Genomic DNA, 16,681 nt, shown 5'->3' on the forward strand with positions numbered 1-16,681 from the left:
CAATTTCTAATCAACATCCATTATTTACCTAGAGATAAAAGTCAATTAAATTATACCACAGATTGTCACTATTCAATAGATACAATCTATGTTCTAAAAAGGTCAAATGAAAAGAGCTTTGGGTGTGGCTGGTGACAGGAGATTAGAGTGGAACCCAGAATTATTTAGGAAATTATAGCTTGAGAAAAATTTAAGATTTTAAAATAGAGAATTTTTGAGAAAGATAGTAGTTTTCTTATTCTTCCCACGACCAAAAGACCCTTAAAGGATTGCTAGGAGCAAAATAAAGGATTCTATTGCCTTTATGTATTGCAAAGAGTCCACAGGACACACCTGTGGAAAGTTAGAAGGGATATTGTTGAGCTTAGTTCTATCCTTAAATTCAGGTATAGAGCAGGGCCCTTTAAACTGAGGCTGACAGGCTTTAGCTAATGTTAACAGGCCATGAGTAGATACTGCCAAATTCATAAGTCTCTGTATGACGTCATCCTCCCAACAAATTTCTGAAATGATGCCTTAGCAAACAAGCTCTTTCTGAGTAAAATGTTGAATCATTCAAAGGATACTGATTAGAAAGAGAGAGAGAAAAAAATTGCTCTGTGGGAGGGGCCATGCTTTATAAAACCAGTCATCACCATGTCTGAATTCTAACAACTCTTGGAGGACCGTTTCCTGTCAGACAGCACCTCAGAGAATAGCAAGGTATTTCCATGACCATCTCTATGAACTCTGGTTTCATTGTTTCTCTTCTCTCATTCTAGTGTTACTAATATAATGAAATTTAAAATGTGGGATGTTTTCAGAGGATGAGTAAAAATTTAGCGGTGCTTTCTTATTTAGTTGTTTAATTGAAAATATTTTAGTGCAAGATTTGAAATACATTTATAGCCATTCAGCACTCCCAATAATGAATTCAGCAACAGAAGCTCTTTTGTAGCATGGCTATGATAGTTGTGTGTGTGTGTGTGTGTGTGTGTGTGTGTGTGTGTGTCTTGATCTTGAATCTCAGAAGCCAGCAAATGCCTATGTGACATTTAGTAAACCAAAATATACACTTAAGTTGTGATGTTAATTTTGTTGAGTAGGTTAGAATATGTATATTCTTTAATAGCTAGTGTTTTGACACTGAATTTAATAAGAATAGCTGTTAATTAAAGTATATTCACTTAAGCAATTGAAAGTAATTTATCAATTGTACATACATATTTAAAAAATTAAAAGATGACTGAGTTTTTAATCTAAAATAACCAGAAATTAAGTAGCTTTCTGGGTTAGGTCAGATCAATACCAGAATATATCTATTGAATTTCGTTCCATATTTGGTCAATTTAGTGAAAGGGGAAAATCTGCCAAACTTGTTGTTGAATTCACTGAAGTAATAGTGCAATAAATAATTTTGTGCTCTGAAAACAGGCAATTATTCACTATGGAAGTCATCAAATACCAGAAACTGTTTTTTATTTTGTTTGTGTGTGTGGCGGGCGGCGGGGAGAGGGGGCATTTGGTTTTTTTGAACAGGAAATTTCCTTGGAATTATTATTTTCTTTGTCCTTGAGGATTTTTGTGGTCAATTTCAAACTATTTGCATTGTGTAGTCACAAAATTTTTTGTTTTAAATGCCACAGCAAGTTCAAATCTAATATCCAGTGCCAACATGAAGAGGTTCTGTGGTAGTGTGGCACCTCCCGAGTTCTTCATGACCTGTGCCAAGTTTCAGTGGCACATTTGTCAACTTGTGTAGCAGGAACTGCCACAAACATCATGGGGCCCCGCCCGGCATGTGCTTTCCATCTTCTTTTCAAGTATAATAGTAAACATGAATTACGAGCATAGCACTTAGGAGCTAATGAAGTTGTATAACTTACTCTTGTTAAGAAATTCACAACAGGTGCTACCTGTTCTGGGAGATGATGCTATTTGATGTCACTTTGTGACTTTAATTTATATTGTCTTAGGCAGATTCCCACTCATATGTAAAATATGGAGTTGTCTGAGGGTCACGGACACTGTATATGTATGCCTTCAGAGATTTCTAAAACAATAAGCTTCTCAAGCCTTATGTAGGAAAAGCCCCCATCTTGCAATCAGAAGGCTGTGATTTAATTGAGGCTTCGAAACTGACTGGCTGTGCAATCTACATCTTTATATTTTCATCTGTATAACAGGAATTACTATGCTTTGCTGGGGACAAAATTATGAAAATTAAAAAAAAATGAAGAAATTCGGTAACTGCAATGTAGATATTAGATATAATTTTCATGTTAAATGCAGTTAATTGTACATTATTTTAACAATAAAATTTTAATTTTTTAAAAAATAGGTAAATGCATTGGGGATCATTTAATTTTGTCCTTATCTCTCCCCCCCCCCCCCATCTAAAATCCTAACTTGGCATTAATAGCCCTCTCTGATAGTTTCTCTTGATATTTAAATTTTGTTAGTGTCCAGGTGACCACCTATGCAGGTTTTTATAAAAAATTGGCTACATTTACTTTTCTGGTTTTGACAACTTATTTGTTTTTCTTTTCACATGGGATAAAGAAATATTTTTTTTTATTAATTATCAGTTCATTTCCAAAATATTGAGATATTTTACAAAAAAAATCTACCTAGTAAGATTATAAAGATACTTTAAAATCAGAAAACGGAAGAGGAAACACATTTCTGAGCCATTCAGATTAATCTAATCTCAGTGATGAAGCAAGAGAAAAAATATAGTAACTACCTTTTACTTGAAAAGCCTTTTAGGAGCATTACAAACTTACAAACTTCCTCTTTTTATTTCCTCTTTCTAGCATTTCTCAAGTGTGAAACTTGCCTAAACTCTTTTTAAAAAATATATTTTTATTGATTTTAGAGAGGAAGGGAGAGGGATAGTACAGCCTCTGAGAGAGAATCATTGATCAGCTGCCTCCTGCATGCCCCTACTGGGGATTGAGCCCACAACCCAGGCATATGTCCTTGGCTGGAATCAAACCTGGGACCTTTCAGTCCACAGGCTGATGCTCTCTCCACTGAGCCAAACTGGCTAGGGCCTTGCCTAAACTCTTACACTATGTAGAGTGAAGTAGAATAGCAACAGGTGAGGCAGTGTGGCACATTGGATAGAGTGGGTTTCTGAAACAGACCTAGGCTTGAATCCCTACATACACACTGTGTGACCTTATACAAGTTAATTAACCCCTCTGAGCATCAAGATGGAACCTATACTCTCAATGAAGATCATAGTATCTGCCTTATAGAGATCCCGTGAAGATAAAATGAGAAGAGGTGAGGGAGTTTCAGAGACAAGTTTTACTTAATTTACTATTTTGTCTCGATAACATACAATCAGGTGGTGTTTCAAATGAGAAATGTTGATACAAAGTGCAATCACCTTCTTAAAAAGAAATGTCCGTGACCCAAGTGTTCACATAAGACATCCATGGATGAGGCAGAGAAGCGAGTGCTGGCCCGGGTTGGGAAGCCCTGCTGAGTGAGCCTAGGTGAGAGCCGCAGGGCAGGCCTCAGCCTGTGGGCCTCCCAGCTCCTCCCCAGCTCTGGGAAACCACTTCCACAAGACAGTTTCCTGTGGAATAATGAGTGTCAGTGTTGTTCGGTATACATATATTTTGGTAATTGAAGGGTGTGTTATAAGCCATTATGAAAGCATAACATGCAGCCAGAGAGAAGACCATTGGCCAGTACCCACAGATATTCCCACACATCTGGGCGTGTCCAAGCATTTGGCTGCATGGGAAGGCTTTGGCCCTGGAAGGTGTGTCTGTCATTTTTCTTCTTCTTTTTAAAAAAAATATATTTTATTGACTTTTCGCAGAGATGGTTGATCTGGTGAGTGTGTGTGTGTGTGTGTGTGTGTGTGTGTGTGTGTGTGTGTGATATCCAGGATCATTCCTACAGTGCTACCTTCATCGAAAGTATAGGTTCCATCCTGATGCTCAGGGAGGTTAACTAACTTGTATAAGGTTACACAGTGTGTATGGCATTGACTTTGTTGCTAGCATGAGACGTGAGAGGAAAGGAGCCTTCCCAGCACTCCCAATAATGAACTCAGCATTGGAAGCTCTTTGTAGCAAGGCTGTGATAGTTGTGTCTGTGTGTGTGGTGTGTATTTGCAGGTGTATCATAGAGGTTGAGAGCATGACCCTGGAGGCCACCCATCTGACTTCAATTTCTAGTCAGGCGACATTGGTTACTTTTCTTATCTTTTCTGTGCAGGAGTTTCTTCCTTCCTAAAAGAGGAATTAGGGTTTCCTTGTAGGGTTTCAGTAAGTACAAAATGGCTAGTACAGGTAAAATATTTCGAACAGACTCTCTTTCATAGTAAGACTCAGTAAGTGCGATTTATTGTTATTGCTGTTATTATTATTATATGAAGTGTCACTACTCATCATTAGGACTGTTCACTACATCTCAGGATTGGCTGCAAAATTTGCAGCATCCAACACAAAAGGAAAATGTAGAGCCTATTGTTTAAACTTATTGAGAATTTCAAGATGGTAACATCACAGTTTTGCACGAAGCTTGGGGCCCATATGGCTGCATGGGTCACATGACCCTAATGCTGTCCCTGCTCTACTTCTTATTGTTTCATGAAGGCAGAACAGAGAGGAAGCCCCTACCCTGTGCAGAGTACAGCCTGTACTACACCTTTGATGACATCACCCAAAATGTTGTCTCATTTTTTAGAGCTGTGTTTTCTTCCTCACTTTCATTCTAGATTGAAACAATGGAAGACATTTATGTGGCAAACACAATTTTTGCCATCAATTTCTTCAAGCATCTGGCAAATACAAGCACCACCCAGAATCTCTTCTTCTCTCCATGGGGCATCTCATCCACCATGGTCATGGTCTACCTGGGTGCCAAAGGCAACACTGCAGACCAGATGGCAAAGGTAAGTTTCTGTTGAAGCTCCAAATAAGAACTGAATGGTTCCTGAACCAAAGTGTAGAATTGCTCTGAGTATGGGCTTGCAATATCCTGACAATCTCAAGGTCAGCAATCATCACCTGCTATTACAACATTAGTTCCTTAGATTCAAATCTACAAAATAGGCAAATCATGAACCACTGACTGTAGATAGCAGAAGGCAAATAGGAGTTTCTTCTATTGCAGGGCTGCAAGTGATGAATACTGATAACATCTTACATTATAATATTCTAATGTTTGAAAGTGTTCTGCATTCTTTGTGTTTGTTGCTTATTAATGGAATTAATTACTCCTAATAGTTTTAAGGGAGTGTCACAAAAGAAAAGAATGTCCCAGAGCAGTGGTCACTACACTCTTGGAGACACAAGGAGAGCAGTGTTGACTCATGTTATCAACCCCGTGAAATCATGTCAGCAAAATGATTGGGCTGGCCTGATGGTCAGTCTTCAAAATCAAGATGAACAGGATGTCCAGCAGCTGGTTTCCTTCCTGAGCAAATGGACTCAAGCTCAGCCAGGGGACCCTTTTACTGAGTCTAGGGCCTTAAAAATAGATTGGCTACTTCAATTGCACATTGCAATATTCCTATGGGATGAATTCAACACATTGAGAATTCACATGATCCTATTATCTCCTAGGTCAGTGACACAGACGAGATCATCCTATAATTAAAATTCTTTTACACACACATGTACATGAACATCAACATTGAATGCTCTGGTTTCTCACAGGCACATATTGTGCTTTCAGTCACACCAAAATGCCGCTGGCTGCTTTGGGGTTTCCCGTGAGAATTGCACCTGAGTGTGTATATATCCTTCCCAAGTACACGGTGACCCATTTAGAATGGACCTTGTTTGAAGGGTGAGAGTGTTGGCCAATGTCCTCGCAGGAGGAAAGGGATATAGCTGCATCCCGCCTATGTTTGTGGCAGTTAAAACATCAAGACTTACAACAAAACTCAATTTGCTCAACTCTGATGCCAGCAACATTTTGCAACCCTCCTTCCCCTTTATTTTCTTTGCCTTGAAAAAATAAAAACAGTAAACTGCACAACTTTAGAGCACATCAGGGTCTTAATTTTTTTAAAGTAAAGAAATCACTAGCACTCTGAGGCAATATATTTTGAGGGCATATGGTAAATAAAGTACTTTAAGTTATTAAAAATAAAGCCATTAATTTTGATACCAAAAGAAAATTAGCTTATGGGTTGCTCTGGGCACAAGACAGTTTCTCTGTACCTGGAAAGTGCTTAAGCACATGGAACTATGCCAAGATTTTAAATCATTTTTTTTGTTATTCTGCTGTATGTACAGGTTTTAAAATTCAAAAGCAAATTTGATTAATTTCCTACTTAAAGCAAGAGAAGAAGCTCTTTGGCTTGGAGGAAGGAGCACAAACTTTGGGAACAAGACTTATCTGTGTTTAAAATGGTGGCTTTGCCAGGGTTTATGAGGTGTATGAATGAAGGCATTGAAGGTCTCAGAGCCTAGAGACTAATGAGTAGTATATATATTAGTATAAAATACATCATACTGATTCCTGTGAGGGAAATTTAAGTTGACTGACACATATTACATATAAAAAGTATCTGTGCTTGTATCCCATATATTATACAATGATAGGGAACTAGACATCAGGCCACTAAGAGGTACCTGTTGGCAATGGTTTAAAAGTTAAGTAATTTATCAGGAAAATGTAATGCAATCATTCCTCTAATTTCAATTGTAGGTGCTTCAGTTTAACAGTATTGGAGTCCCTGAAGTGACCCCGATGACCCCAGAGAATGACACCAGCTGTGAGCTCATGCAGCAGATGCAGGTCACTTATCCTGATGCTATTTTGAAGGTATCTGACTCATTCATTCATATTTCTTTTGTACTTTATTTCTAAAATCTATTTGTCTTAAAGTCATGACATTAGACTAAGAAGGAACCTGGTACAGAACCTTTCCACTTCCAGAAAAAAGAAAAAAAAAAGACTCAGAATCCTTAAGTAACTATTCTAGCTAAGGTTTCACTGCTAAAAAAGGACAGAGCCAGAGCAGAATCCAAACTTCCTGACTTCTAGGCCAAGACTCTTTCTAAATTATGTCACACCACCCTGCCTCTAGTTGGGTTTGTGTAATTTATTCTAAAACTATGGTAGAGAGACTCCTAGGATACACAATGATGAAAGCAAACTTCCAGTGGAGAAAGGATAAGGAGTGACAAATAGTTGAGGAATAAAGAAGGTCAGGCTCAATGAGTTCATAAGAAGCCAGTGACCTTTATATATCCCCTGAATCTATCTATCTATCTATCTATCTATCTATCTATCTATCTATCTATCTATCATCTATCTACCTGTCTGTCTATCCATTCATCTATATATCTCAGGTAGTCTGATCTTTTTTCAGTACTCCAATCTTTAATTATCAGCTGTCCAGTTGAGTTATAGGAACGGACACAGATGTGTTCCTATTGGTAACTAACTTCCATAATTACACTCCTCAGAAAGGTTATGTGGCTGTATCTCCCATAGTTTTTTGGCTATTACAGAGGAAATTGTGGGCTAAAGGAGGTGGAGAGGGCCCGGATACTATAGAGATCCAGCTGGGTCTCTGGAGACAGCTGTCAGCCACATGTCCATCATGCTGTTTACAAACTATAGGTAAAGCTCTATGACACGTGACTGAATATTGCATTGTGAGTCCATCACCCGAAATCAAATAATCTCTTGTAAAGTAACATTTGTAAAGTAACACTTTAATATAAAAATTCTTTAGAGACTTTAAGGTTTACAAAACTATAGAAGGAGCCCCACTTTCTTCTAGGATGTTGCTTATTTCATGGTGAAATTCAATCTATGGGCAAAGTAATGGAACATACAGTAAAACATTATCTTATATGTTTTGTACCACATCCATATAAAAAGTATTTGCTCAGATATTCCTCTTAAGTGCCAGAAAAAGTGAATAACGCAGTATTTTATTATTATATAGAAAAAACACCATTGATTAAGAAATATCTTACTTAGCAGTCCGTTGTGTTCCTCCTAATATAAAGAGGATCTCTCCTTTCTGTTCAAGGTACAAGCTGAAAACACAATCCATTCCGGCTTCCATGCTCTCATCTCTGCTATCAATGAGACCAAGGGGGGTTACATATTGGAAAGTGCCAATAAGCTGTTTGGAGAGAAGACTGCACAATTCAGGGAGGTAAGTACAGCCTGTTGTTGAAATGCAGGGGCCTAAACCTGCCGTGAGGTCACTTTTAAAGCTGTTCTCTAGGATTCATGCTTGTAGGGAAAGTCAGAATTGCATAGGGCTCCCTAAGGCTCTCTAAGGCTCCCTAAGGCCTTGGCAGTGTCCCTGTGCTCTTCCTGTTGGTGCTTCTCTACCTGCTGAGAAAGTAGAGAAGTCAGGAGGAACACAACGGACTTCCAGAGTCACTATCTTCAAGGTCCACCTCCTTCTTATTTGCTGTCTATAATGTGAACAATGCAGGAGGACAAATAGTATTGGGACTGGAGTGTGGGGAAGGAGGTCCACTAAGTGCTTATAATCTGCACCATTTTCTTTTTTAGCAGCATCCCCCATAGTCAATCTCTACCCCCACTGCACCCCAACCTCAGGCCCTCCAGTCTTGACAGGAAGCCCATAATTCACAATTGCACCAAGGCTTGTTCAGCATATATTCTATGTAACCTCCTACACTTTTCTGCTTTAAAGGAATACATCAGACTCTCTAAGAAATATTACTCTACAGAACCCCAGGAAGTTGACTTCTTAGAATGTGCAGAAGGAGCCAGAAAAAAGATTAATTTCTGGGTCGAGACTCAAACAAAAGGTAAAACCAAGGAAACATTTTCTGTTCTTTCCACTTAGAAAATTGAATCTATTTTTTAAAACCATTCTTGAATTTAGTCCTAAATTCCTTAAAATTCATTCAACCCTAGTTATTTTGGTTAATGCAACCTTATTCTTATTTAGATTAGTGGATGTTTTAATTGAGGGCTAGTAATAGAAGACATGTGTTTAATACTCAAATAATTGGATTTTTTATATTACATTAGAATAGAATATGACAGATAGCAGATGTTTCCAAATATAGAAAACATCAGGATTGAAATAATTTTTGTGACACTCCATCCACTGTGGACAAAAAACGACCAAAAAAAAAAAAGGATTTTCTTAACTTCTTGGATTAAAACATCATTTCCAACAATAATTTTGTGTCTTGATTGCTTAGCTACCAAAACGGGGGGAAAAAGCACATGAACTAAGTGTTATAGAATTTAAAATATTTTTGTCTCTGTGAAAGTAGTTGATCTATTTATATAACTTCTCCATTTCCATTCTGGATTTTTAAACCACTGTTCAAACTGCTGCCACAAAGGGGATGGGAAAAGTGAAGATTAAAGAAGTGAAAGTAAAAATGAAGTGCAAAATTAAAGACACTTGAATGTTATGCTTTTTGAGAAAAGCATAAATTTTCTCTTTAAGCATTGTGCCAAAAGGCTGTAAATAAATATCAATTGTATTGCTAAAATGCCAAGGAGTAATTGGGGCTGATTGTTTTACCAAATTTTATAATAATTTGAGAGAATTTTCTGTTTTATTTCTTATGATCAAACACTAGTTTTGTCACATGCACCATAAAGTTAAATAAAACGTTAGTAGATTTCAATGGAAATCAAGAATTTTAATTGCCTGGGGAATGTATTGAGTGGAGATATTGAGCAGATATATTGAACTGGTCAGAATACAGTGACCTTTTTGTTAGTCTTTTTTCTGTCAGTAGGACTGGAGGGTGGAGGACAGTGGAGACAGAATCCTAACTAGCTTACCAATATTGTAGTTTTGAGAAGATTATTAATATCTCACACAATGGTGTTCTTTTGTGTAAAATGGCACTCATATTCACCCAATAGAGTAGTTGTGAGGATTAAATAAAATAATATTTTTATAATGCAGAGAAATATTCACTATAATGCGCTATTTCTTAAACTACTTTTAAAAAAGCTATCATGCTCAGATGTTTTCATTTCTGAGAACCTTCTCTAACTCACTCTGTTATTTCCTGCTCCTTTTTTGTCATAGTACTATGCATCATTTAGCTCTATTATATAATTTATCACACATTTTTTCAGAACTTACTTTGAATGTCATTCCATCAGGACATTCAGGACATTTCCTCCTTGCTCAGCTCATGAATCTGCATTACACTTTGTATAGGAAGAGTCTAAACTTCCAAAAAAAATTGTCTTGAGTGAATCAATGGGTCAGACCAGATCTAATAGGAGCACTATGTGACATAATGTTGAAAGACACTATTATCTCCCTTAAGAGACTATATTTCACTTCCAATGGAATTAAATAACTTAATGCAACTGTAAAATTTGAGAAAACAATATAAAAGGAAGTAAAAATATCCACTGAAAATTTGATAGTAATTCTAAAATTTAAATGCATTACTTCTTCATTTTCCCTTGAATTTTGAAAACCTTCTGAGGAATTTGCTCTAATTTTTACTTATGCTTTAAATAAATCAAGAGGAAAACTTGATCTTGAAGATCAATATCTCTGTAGAGTTTACCAAATGTGTCTTCTGAGTTAAATGACAACACAAAAGATTCAAGTAATTATAGCAATTTCACAGTTTTTGATCATGAGACCTAAACAGACATCTTTTTCTTTCTTTCTTTTTTTTCTTTGTAGGTCAAATTTCAAACTTGTTACCCAAAGGTTCTGTAGATTCAGACACTAGGATGGTCCTGGTGAATGCTATCTACTTCAAAGGAAAATGGAAAACTCCATTTGAGAAGAAATTAAGTGGACTTTATCCTTTCCGTGTGAACTCGGTATGAGACAACAAGACAGATTTTCCTAACATATATTGTAGGGTCTTAGACAAGACAGAGAAAGAATAAATATAGACCACTTGTTAATGCACTACATGATGTGCTAGTTATAACTTATGGACATTGGATAGTTGATTAACTCTTTCGAGCTACTGAATACCACTCAGTAATTTTATGAGGCCATATGAGAAATGATGAAAAACCATGGGCTTTATTCTTAAATCCTAGACTCGAATGTAGGCTCTAACACTTATTTATCTTCCATGCATTCCATTTTCTAATCAGCAAAACTTGGATAATAGTAATATCAAACTCCAAGGGTTATTGTAAAGATTCAATGAGGTTTAGCTGAGTTTTTAGCCTATAATAGGTACTAAACAAATGTTTTAGTATTATTATTATTGTCCATAATGGGTGTAGTCTTGAAAAAGGTAATAAAATTAGAATATTGTATGCAGGCAATTTATTTTGTTGATTTAAAAATATATTTGTAAATACTAAAGCAGAACCCATTCTCTTTTATGTTAAATTGTAAATCTCTTGATGTATTAGTATTAACTTTCATATTTTACTCTTTAATAACTTTAGACTCAGCGTAAATCTGTACAGATGATGTACTTGCATGAAAAACTGAACATTGGATACATAGAAGACCTAAAGGTTCAGATTCTAGAACTGCCATATGCTGGAGATGTCAGCATGTTCATATTGCTTCCAGATGGAATTGCTAATGTGTCTACTGGCTTAGAGTTGGTAAGCCATTCCAACTTTAGGTGTTTTAGACTTCTGGAACTAAACTTGCTTTTTATGATGAACATGTATACACTTAGAAAATTATGTGCAATTTTTTTTCATGAATATGTGAATTGGTTGATAGCAAGTGTGGCTTGTCTCAACTTTCATTCATTTTATGTCATACCTATTACCTTCTTGCAAAAACTTTACCAGTCTATTAAACTTTTATATCACCCACATTGTAGTAACGTCAAAGTCACTGATTTTTAACATTACACTTAGAAGTTGTTTTCCTTCTTTTCTAAGCACTCACTGTGTGTTTTTGTTTTTAATTTTTGGATTTGTAGCTGGAACGTGAACTAACTTATGACAATCTCAACAAGTGGATCAGCAAAGACACAATGGCAGAAGATGATGTTGAGGTGTATATCCCCCAGTTCAAATTAGAAGAGCGCTATGAACTCAAACCCATTCTGAGAAGCATGGGCATGAATGATGCCTTCGTCAAGGGCCAGGCCAACTTCTTAGGAATGTCAGAAGGAGAGGAACTGTTTCTCTCTGAAGTGTTTCACCAGGCCACTGTGGATGTCAATGAGGAGGGCACTGAAGCATCTGCTGGAACCGGGGCTATCATGTCAGGGAGAACCGGCCATGGAGGCCCACAATTTGTGGCCGATCATCCTTTCCTCTTCTTTATAATGCACAAAACAGCTAAAACCATTCTCTTTTTTGGCAGATTTGTCTCACCCTAAAAGTGGAAGTTTCTGTTTCTGTACAGAACTTTGTAGCATGAGGTATAAGCCTCAGAATTGCTGTAATTACAAAAAATGTAGGGACTTTTTCTATGTGTTTCTAAACAATTTCTACTACACACTAAATATAAGTACAGAACTAACCAGACAACTGTCAATCATAACATTGCAACCCTATTAATTGGTTTCCTAAATTGGGATGATGTTGAATTTAGTTCTCCCTTATTCTTTGTTTATTTTATAGCATTAAGTTTTATTGTATTATTTATTATTTTATATAATTTTATTATTGTTAGCTGTCTATTTAATGTAGCTGATACAGTTACAGAAAACAGGTGATCAGTTATGTTTCTTTCTAAGGAAGTACATTTATTGTTTTTGTGAGGAAGGATGAGTAGGTGTCTTTCCATCCTCTTCTATGATGAAAACCTAGAAAATTGCATTGAACAACAAGCAAATATATATTATGTACATTTGTAACATTATATATCACATAGATGTGACTGTCAATAACGTAAGATTACAAATACACAATAAATAAATATGTTTCCACACAATCATTTGCTTGTTGCTATTTTATTAGATCTTTGGATCATAAGACTTGTTATAGTTTGATTCCCAAGACAGAATAAAGGAGCCAAAGAGATAACCACCACATTTACACAGAGCCCCACTCTTGGGATTGAATGTAGTTGTGTGAAAAATGGTTTAGGGATGCCTTTTCAAGGCCGCAAAAGGTATAGCAATTCAGAGGAATAGTCAGCATTCTTTGGACACTGGTGTTTAAACCTCAAAAAATCGAGAATAAATGCCAAATCCAGTGGTTCATACATAGAATCAAGGTCACAGTTATTGATCTGATAGTTCAAAGGAGTTAAGATGGGTTGGTGGCAGAGCAGTAGTAGAAATACAAGAGACCTTTAAAAAATATTTTTATTGATTTCAGAGAGGAAAGGAGAGGGAGAGAGAGATAGACACATCAATGCTGAGAGAGAAAATTTGATCAGCTTCCTCCTGCACACCCCACACTGGGGATTGCCCCACATTGGGGATTGGGCCTGCAACCTGGGTTTATTGCCTAACTGAAAATTGGACTGTGATTTTGTGGTTCATAGGTTAATGCTCAACCACTGAGTCACACCAGTCAGGAGAGCTTCTTTTAATGGTGTTTGTTCCAAATAGCACTCAATACTTTTGAGTGGGTCAGAGGTAGAATTTAACATAATTTAAGACCTAGAAACTAAGACACCTAAAGTTTAGGGAGTCCGAACTGGCTTGAGAGTCTGCTTACAGAAGTGTGGCTGGATGCTGGAAATGTACCCCAGGCACATTTGATGGAAGGAAGGCAGGGGTGGATGACCCATGGAGCATGGTGGCTAGATAGGCCACTTCAGGACTGACTATATGCAGCTAAATCCCAGTTCTAACACTTTTGAGTTCTCTAACCATGGATGGCGAATGGTGTTTTGTTATGCTTCTTTTCTTTCAGCGTAAACTATAGAAAATAATTTTCTTATAAGGTTGCTATGATGGTTAAATGAATTCATGCATAATAAGCAATTAAAATAATTTTTGGCTCATACAGTATTTAAAAATACTAGTGATTATGATTATTATCTTTGTAAGTAATAAACTGTCTCTGGTTTTATTTACTTACTGTCAGCTGATCAAACAGAATCTCAGAAAATTATTCACTTAAATAATTTTTAAGGCTTGAATTGTGGTTTATTTTCTCTAAGACATTCTTGAAAATTAGAGGTTCTTACTTTGTGCATTCTCTCATTTACTTTTAGATTCATTTGTCTATGTACTTTCATAATTTATTCAGCAAGGCAATATGTTGTGAGTCTTAAGATAGCCATATTGCACGGTCATTATTGAATTAGGGTCTGAGTGTGGAATTCTAAGTTCAAAACACTTTTCAGTACTTTAGGGTATAATTTTATTATTTTCTGGCACTGAAGTTGCTGATGGGAAAGTTGAGGTCAAGATCATCCTTACTTCTTGTATTTCTAGTAATTTTCTTTTTGTTCTTGGCAATGCTCTTGAATTTTTGCTGCATTGAGTACTTTTTAAAATGGGTTTTAAAAATTAATCTTGGCCAAAACAGGTTTGGCTCAGTGGATAGAGCACTGGCCTGCGGACTGAAAGGTCCCGGGTTCGATTCCGGTCAAGGGCATGTACCTTGGTTGCAGGCACATTCCCAGTAGGGGGTGTGCAAGAGGCAGCTGATTGATGATTCTCCCTCGTCCATGTTTCTAACTCTCTATCCCTCTCTCTTCATCTCTGTGAAAACTCAATAAAATATATTAAAAAAAATAAAAATTAATCTTGTTCATCAGCAGCTTTATTCCTTTTGGAAATTTGTATCTTGCTTCAGTTCTGGCAAACTCTCAGCCATTGCTATGATCTGAATGTTTGTGTCCTCCCCACCCCCATACTATGTGGAAACTCTAACTCTCAATGTAATGGTATTTAGAGGTAGGGCATTTGGGAGTTAGGGTTAGGTTAGGTCATGAGGGTGAAGTCCTTATGATGTAATTGGTACCCTTATAAGGAGATGAAGAGAATAGAGCTTGCTATCTCCACCAGGTGAGGACACGGAGAGGAGACAGCTATCTGTGAACCAAGAAGATAGCCCTCACCAAGAACTCAACCATACCAGTGCCCTGATCTCCAGGCTCCAGAACAGTCAGAGAAACTCTTGTTTAAGCCTTCCAGTCAATGGTATTCTGTTATAGCAACACAAACTGAATAAGACAGTTATTAACTCCTCAATTGTCTCTGCCCCACTCCATCTACTTTCTTTTTCTGGACTCCTATTAGAATAATATTGATTTACTTGGAGTTCTTTTGCTTCTTTTCTTTATTTTATGTTTAGTTTTTGGTATAATGAACGAATTTATGTTGTCTAAAAATCAAATATAAAAAGACTAGAACAAAAACTCTCCCTCCCACTCCCCCTTCCTTATTCAATTAGATCCTCTTCCTCCATCCCCCTAATAATCTGTGCGCATTGCTAAATAAAGGGCAGGCCATAAATAAGAACAATAAACTAATAAAATCATGCAAATAATATTACATTGTTAACTTAGGATACTAACACTTCTTCTCCCACCCTCTAAACAGGCATCAGAATAGTGCACAACCATGTTGTTTTTTTAATATAGGTAATCTATTTGTAAGAAATTTAATCAAGGGGTAAGTGAGAAAGGAATCTGGTGAAGGTTTTGGGGGAAAATAAGTAAAACTTAGCCTGTGACTTTAAAGAGATGGAACAATTTCTTGGCTGTTTCAGCCACATCTACTCTGATACATTTAATGGGTGAAAACTGAAGTGTCTTCATGCTGTACCGAGAGGCAGCGCCAGTCGCTCACTGGTGGGCTACTGTCTGTCACGATGGACAGTCCCTCTATCTAGGGCCTCCATATGATACTTGCAGCTACGAGTAGTCTGGAGGCATCCATGGATAATAATATCTGCTCAGCACACGGCAGGCAGGCATCACAGAACTTCCTACCACAACTCACACTCCCTAGTGAAATCTAGAGGAACATTCTGCTCTAGGTTCCACACCAGCCTTCAAATACCAAACTCTGAGCCAGTTTACCAGAACGTATGTGTGCCCCTAGGCAGGGAAAAATAAAAACCGCATGCAGAAAAATGTGCCAAGTCCGTTATAAATAAGCTCTTCCTTTCCTTTCATCCCTTTTGGATTGTTCCTCCATTCCCACCGCTCCCTTCACTGTCTTCTGCATTCCCCCAAGCTATGCAGCTGTGATAGAAAACAAAACAAAACTGTAGCCTATTGTTTCCAATAACTATGGTGGAGAAGTGAGGGGGACATTTATAAGGAGAAACAAAAGAGAACTAGAAACTGATGAAGCAACACCAGTAACTGATCCAGACCCCTTGTGCCTGGGGCACGGAGATGGACATCCCACTCATCGTGGTTATTCTCGGTTTTCTACACCAACGTAAGTGGGAAGAGGTACTTTCACAGTAAATACTTCACCAGTTACATTTTCATTTTATTGTCCATTGATATCCCACTAATTTGATTCTTCCTTTCTTTCTTCCTTTCTTTCTTCCTTCCTTCCTTCCTTCCTTCCTTCCTTCCTTCCTTCCTTCCTTCCTTCCTTCCTTCCTTCCTTCCTTTCCTTTCTTTCTTTCTTTCTTTCTTTCTTTCTTTCTTTCTTTCTTTCTTTCTTTCTTTCTTTCTTTCTTTCTTTCTTTCTTTCTCTTTTTTCTTAAGAAGAAGCACTCTAATTACTTCCATTTGGCAGATTAGAGAAGAGATTAAATAAAGAAACTGTGAGTTACAGTTTGTCAGAATTCAGGTCTCCACATGTGGACAGACATGGAAAATGTGAGTAATTAAAGAATGCAGGCAAAACCTTGCTCATCAGTTTCTCTG

General features: G+C 37.1%; 1 protein-coding gene across 1 annotated transcript; it reads left to right on the forward strand.

Moving 5' to 3' along the window:
* The first annotated feature begins 657 nt into the window (after nucleotides 1–657).
* SERPINB2 (serpin family B member 2) lies at nucleotides 658–12,809 on the forward strand. Its single transcript, XM_084887300.1, has 8 exons — nucleotides 658–702; nucleotides 4,721–4,897; nucleotides 6,664–6,780; nucleotides 8,003–8,131; nucleotides 8,645–8,762; nucleotides 10,634–10,776; nucleotides 11,365–11,529; nucleotides 11,859–12,809. Exons 2-8 carry the CDS (start codon nucleotides 4,730–4,732, stop codon nucleotides 12,261–12,263), a joined length of 1,245 nt encoding a protein of 414 aa, XP_084743426.1. The 5' UTR covers nucleotides 658–702; nucleotides 4,721–4,729; the 3' UTR covers nucleotides 12,264–12,809.
* Nucleotides 12,810–16,681: the final 3,872 nt, after the last annotated feature.

This window comes from Pipistrellus hanaki, assembly GCF_964339955.1.
Source record: "Pipistrellus hanaki genome assembly, chromosome: 6".
In the NCBI taxonomy this organism is placed as follows: Eukaryota; Metazoa; Chordata; class Mammalia; order Chiroptera; family Vespertilionidae; genus Pipistrellus; species Pipistrellus hanaki.

Coding starts and splice junctions, on each gene's coding strand:
- SERPINB2 (XM_084887300.1), top strand. CDS start 4,730: ATGGAAGACATTTATGTGGCAAACACAATTTTTGCCATCAATTTCTTC. Junction 6,781..8,002: donor ATCCTGATGCTATTTTGAAG/GTATCTGACTCA, acceptor TTTCTGTTCAAG/GTACAAGCTGAAAACACAAT. Junction 10,777..11,364: donor ATCCTTTCCGTGTGAACTCG/GTATGAGACAAC, acceptor TAATAACTTTAG/ACTCAGCGTAAATCTGTACA.